The 4,866-nt window shown below is 37.1% G+C and overlaps 1 protein-coding gene across 1 annotated transcript; it reads right to left on the reverse strand.

The window, feature by feature from the left end:
• Positions 1-4,028: 4,028 nt before the first annotated feature.
• Positions 4,029-4,499, reverse strand: LOC126721275 (SKP1-like protein 14). Its single transcript, XM_050424329.1, has one exon. The coding sequence runs from the start codon at positions 4,497-4,499 to the stop codon at positions 4,029-4,031; it is 471 nt and encodes a 156-aa protein (XP_050280286.1).
• Positions 4,500-4,866: the final 367 nt, after the last annotated feature.

The following is a 4,866-nucleotide window of genomic DNA, read 5'->3' on the forward strand; positions in this document are numbered from 1 at the left end:
ACAACTAAGAAAAAATCCCTCTTATTTTTCTTTACTCTCTCTTTCACACACACACACACACACACACACACACACACACACACAAACACACTAATTATCTCTTTCAAAGGCGGCAACATTTTGCTCTCATTTTTATTTTCTTCTCCACGCACAGTTCTCTCTTGGCTGTCTACTTTTCTCTAAACAACCCACTCTTGGCTGCTCTCTCTCTTTTTTCTTGTGCGGCTTCCTCTTTCTTTGCTTTTGCACATACTCTCTATGTGTCTTCTCGAAGGCGACAATAACTTACTCTCTCCTTCCTCTTGCGTTCCTCCTAAGTGAAAATCCATTTTATCTCTCTTGGTTCCACGCTCTATTTGCCCTCTCCCCATAGGGAGGACCCTTGGACTACGAAAAGCCATTAAATTTTTTGTAGTATTGTCTATTTATAAAACTCTTTTGCTATTCCCTCTTGGACTAGGAATACATTATCTCTTTAACAAGGAATCTATTTTCTTTTGGACTACGAATACATTACCTCTTTAATAAGGAATAGACTTCCTTTCACACCAAGGAATAGTCTTTTCTTCTACAACAAGGATACCTAAATTAATTTTTCCTTCCTTAACTAGGAAATCTGATTGACTTTCCAAGTCACAATTGGAATTTGAGGCAATTTCCCAACAATCTCCACCTTGACTCAAATTTTATCAATTGTCCTAAACTATCTTCTTTCCTCTTGGGATAGCTCTACCTTAATCAAGTAGTCCTTTTTTCCTCTTGGAATAGCATCACCTTAATCAAAGCAATCCCTTTTCTTCCATCTTAATTCACACAAAGAGTCATCTACTAAATCAACCAAGCTTTAATACCACTGTTAGTTTTTTCTTTCACAATATTGTGCTCAACTGGTCTTGATAGAGTCAATCGAATAACTCCCAATACCTGTCTATCAAGAAGGTTCCATTCTTCATCCTTCATAGTATTAGGTTTCTTTCTCAAAAGAGGGAAATGCAATTTCTTCCCATAGAGATAATATTTAATCTACACCCTCCAATACCCAAAGTCTGTTCCATCAAACTTCTCAGTTCCTGAAGCCTTGCATTCTTCTCCAGCCATAACTTTCACTCTAACCTTAGCTCTGATACCATTTATTGGGGAGATAAACACATTAGGGAGCTTCTTTGAGTAATTAATATAACATATAAAGATATACTTTAACCTAGAAGGCCTAAGCCCAATGGGTATGTGCTCAATTATGTTATATTAACTACTCATTCTTCTCATCATTATTCAATGTGGGACTTCACTCACACGTGTATACCTAACAATCTCCCTCTCACGTGTGACTCTCTGCATCTCTACAGGCCATAAACAAGTCCTACTCACTCCCTCTTGCTTAATGGGCATTTCCTTCACTAGGGCATCATCCATGGGCCTCCACATGTGAATCCCGCACATCTTTTATCTTCCATGGGAACCTCGCACCTCATCGTTGTCTCAATAAACTGTCCCCGCTCCAACTGTTAAAGGAACCCACCCTACTCCATTTGCGAAAGGGTTTAAGTACACACACTTCGTTCCCGCTCCAACTGCGAAAAGAATCTCGTTAACCTTGTCTCTTTTGCCTCATACTACTATAGGCTCTGATATCACTTGTTGGGGAGATAAACATATTGGAGAGCTTCCTTGAGTAATTAATATAATGTATAAAGATACACTTTGACCCAAAAGATTTAAGCCCAATGGGTATGTGCTCAATTATATTATATTAATTACTCATTCTTCTCATCATTATTTAATGTGAGACTTCACTTACACGTGTATACCTAACGAATATTTCAAAGTAATTTCTAACAACAGCAGCATCACAATTGATTTTATAACAGTCCTAAGCCGGCTTGACCCACTTGTGATTCCCCTTAAACTTTGACGCCTTCATTGAAGGTTCCTTCACTCTCCAATTCTCACAGGTCAATTTGAATAGGATCTTTGATAGAACTTCCTGTGACAAAGAAAGACCCTCATGAATAACTCGGTTCCTTATCTTCCATGCGGCATCCATAATCAATGCTCCAAACACTCTGAAGTCCTCCTTCAGCTCCTTTCTCATATGCTAGATATTTGTAGGCTGCATGATAAACTTCGCCAAATCAGCTGGAGAATCAAACCACAATCTGTCCATTCTAACTCCCCATGAACTCCCAAGCCACAAGGCCCTTGTAACAGAGCATTCGTGGAACAAGTAGTAAAACAATGGGCTTTGAAATAATTGAAAGTCAGAATATCTATTTCAAACATACCCGATGGTAAAACCTTTATCCACCTTTAAGAAATAACCAAGCATGCATCGTTTCATGAGCCAAAGTCACCCCTGCTACCACTGTACATCAAGACAATGGCTTAGAAGAATAAATTCAAAACTCAGTTTGCAATTTAGTGTCTCAAATAACTATCTCCTGTGTTTTTTATGTATCATATTAAGCGAAAAGTCAGTCTTTGTTAATGTGGTTGACAAGAAACAGCAATGCTAGGGACAAAACATTTATACAATTTTTTTTTACAATTATTGACATATCTTGATGTAATAGAAGTAACTTTACTTTCATCTGGGCCTATCACTGACACCACTTTTATTATTAACTAATTACAGAACATGTCAATAGTTGTGAAAAATATTGTGTCTCTAAGCTTATTGGGACACAAATAATGGCTCTTATAACAAACAAGATACCATAGGTCCATAAGAAGATGCATGGATACTAATTGTACTAACTGCGTGGTTAAAGCTTAAATGAATAAACTATATATGCATCTAGTCCCTAAACTTGATCAATGATATGATGAGTTTTTGGAATTTTCATTTAGTTTTCTCCTAATCTAGCTCATAGATTGAGTATCTCTATAATTACTTTCCAATCTCTAGTAATGTCTCTTGCATGGTTTGAGGCATTTCCTTTTGAAATGGATTAATTTTATAGTTCATATTAAATATTAAAATTTTAAAGATATGACTAGCACAAGAGATAACTAAAGGAAGACGCTAAGTTCCCTTTTAAAATAAGGTAGAAAGTAACAAACAGCCTAACCTATAGACTCCTGGGGAAATTTTCGTAATTGACTTGGTTTTGCAACGCAGCAATACAGTGTTCAAATATCAGTACCAGCTAACGCATATTAATGGGGGCAAATTAGGGTGTTTCAAAGAAAATTACCTGGGCAAACCAACGAAAAAGAAATTGATGACACCATTCGACCGGGTAGTTTCTGGGCTCCTTTATCATCTCCATTTTCCCCTCTCTCTCATTAGGGATGGCAATGGGGCGGATTTCCTATTTCCCAGCCCCGCCCTGCTTTGGGGTGGATTTTTTACCCCTGCTTTGTCCTAGCGGGTATCCTTTTATAAGCAAATTAGAATGTCTATCGAAATCTTAAGATCTAATGTCTTTGTAAATGTGTGCACGATATCAACAACAGATTTAAGTGTTCTAATATCCATGAAATCAACAATTGGAACAGACATGATCATCATCCAGATAAATATACCATACTTAACTTGGCTGTAAACAATGAACAAAAAAAAAAAAAAGTAATACAACACATGCAACCATATAATAATATAAGGAAAAAAAAAAAGCAAACAAATTTCTCATATTAATGTTAGATGTCTGGTAGTGAGAAGAAAGAGTCCGTTGATCAGAGCCCAAAATCATCAATATGTGAAACATGAGGCCAAAGAACTATCCAACCCAATGTAACACGAAAATGTAATCTTTAAGATTCTTCATCAAAACAAATAAATTCCAACAAAATCGTGTATGAATTATGAAAATGGCATGAAAGGCAGTGCAACTCTATGACTCTAGCAACCAATGCATGATTGAAGAATGAATTGAAGAGAGCAATCGAAAGACTAACCAACATGTCAAGCACAATTTAGTTATTTACAACTTGACCGTTATTCAAGGAATCAAAGAGATTATACGAAGTCTGTAAAAAACTAGAAGAAAGTTTCAGAAGCCAGCAGCGTCAGATGCCAACGCAGCCTTCTAGAGAAGCCGTGCCTCTACATCCTCCGTATAAACATATTCTACGCCCTTATCGTCTCCAAGTTCAAACCTCCTCTTGAAACTCGGCATCAAGAATGTCAGCAGTACCTTGATGTCCAAGTAATCGGCTGCCTTAACCAGCTCAACGATGCTCTTGTCGTTCTCGTCATCCAAAATCAACTCCGCTACTCGTTCAAATAAATGAAGCAGGGTCGACGGAGGGAGTATCAAGTGGAGAATCAGGCTTTTCTCGCAGTAGTGGATGACACGGCCAAGAACGGAGCCGGACACGTTTAGCAGAGGGATCACGGTGCTCTCCAAATCGGTGCTGTCTTCGAGGAAGAACTTCAGTACGCCGAACTCCATCGCTATGGCTTCCTTCACCATGAATAGCTTGTCGTCAGCGGATTTTAGCATTATCTTCATCGTGCTGGTAGCGGTAGAGTTTAGGATTGCGTCTTGGTTCGCCATTGATGCACAGTAAAAATGAAAAAGGGTTAACGGGGAACTGAGTATTTTGATTTATCGCAAACATGTAAATTTGCCTATAAACTTCCTGTCTAAGATCTTCTTCTATTGAATTTTCCAATTCTTCCAATTCTTTAATTCAGTGAGGGAGGTGAATGGAGCTTGGTGATTAAGAAACTTAAATATAAAAAATCAAATAAAGAGAATTTAAAGTTATTAAAAAAAAAAAAAAACTCAGATACATAAAGTGGCAAAGACAATTTTGTCTGAAAAAAAGTAGCAAAGACAAGAAAAAGAAAATAATAACATATATATATATATATATATATATATATATATAAAGAGATAATGTGAAAACTGAGAATGTTAA

The sequence above is a fragment of the Quercus robur genome, chromosome 4 (genome assembly GCF_932294415.1).
Source record: "Quercus robur chromosome 4, dhQueRobu3.1, whole genome shotgun sequence".
NCBI classification, from domain to species: Eukaryota; Viridiplantae; Streptophyta; class Magnoliopsida; order Fagales; family Fagaceae; genus Quercus; species Quercus robur.

Excerpts from the sequence above, each read along its gene's own strand:
- LOC126721275 (XM_050424329.1), bottom strand. The coding sequence starts at position 4,499 with ATGGCGAACCAAGACGCAATCCTAAACTCTACCGCTACCAGCACGATG.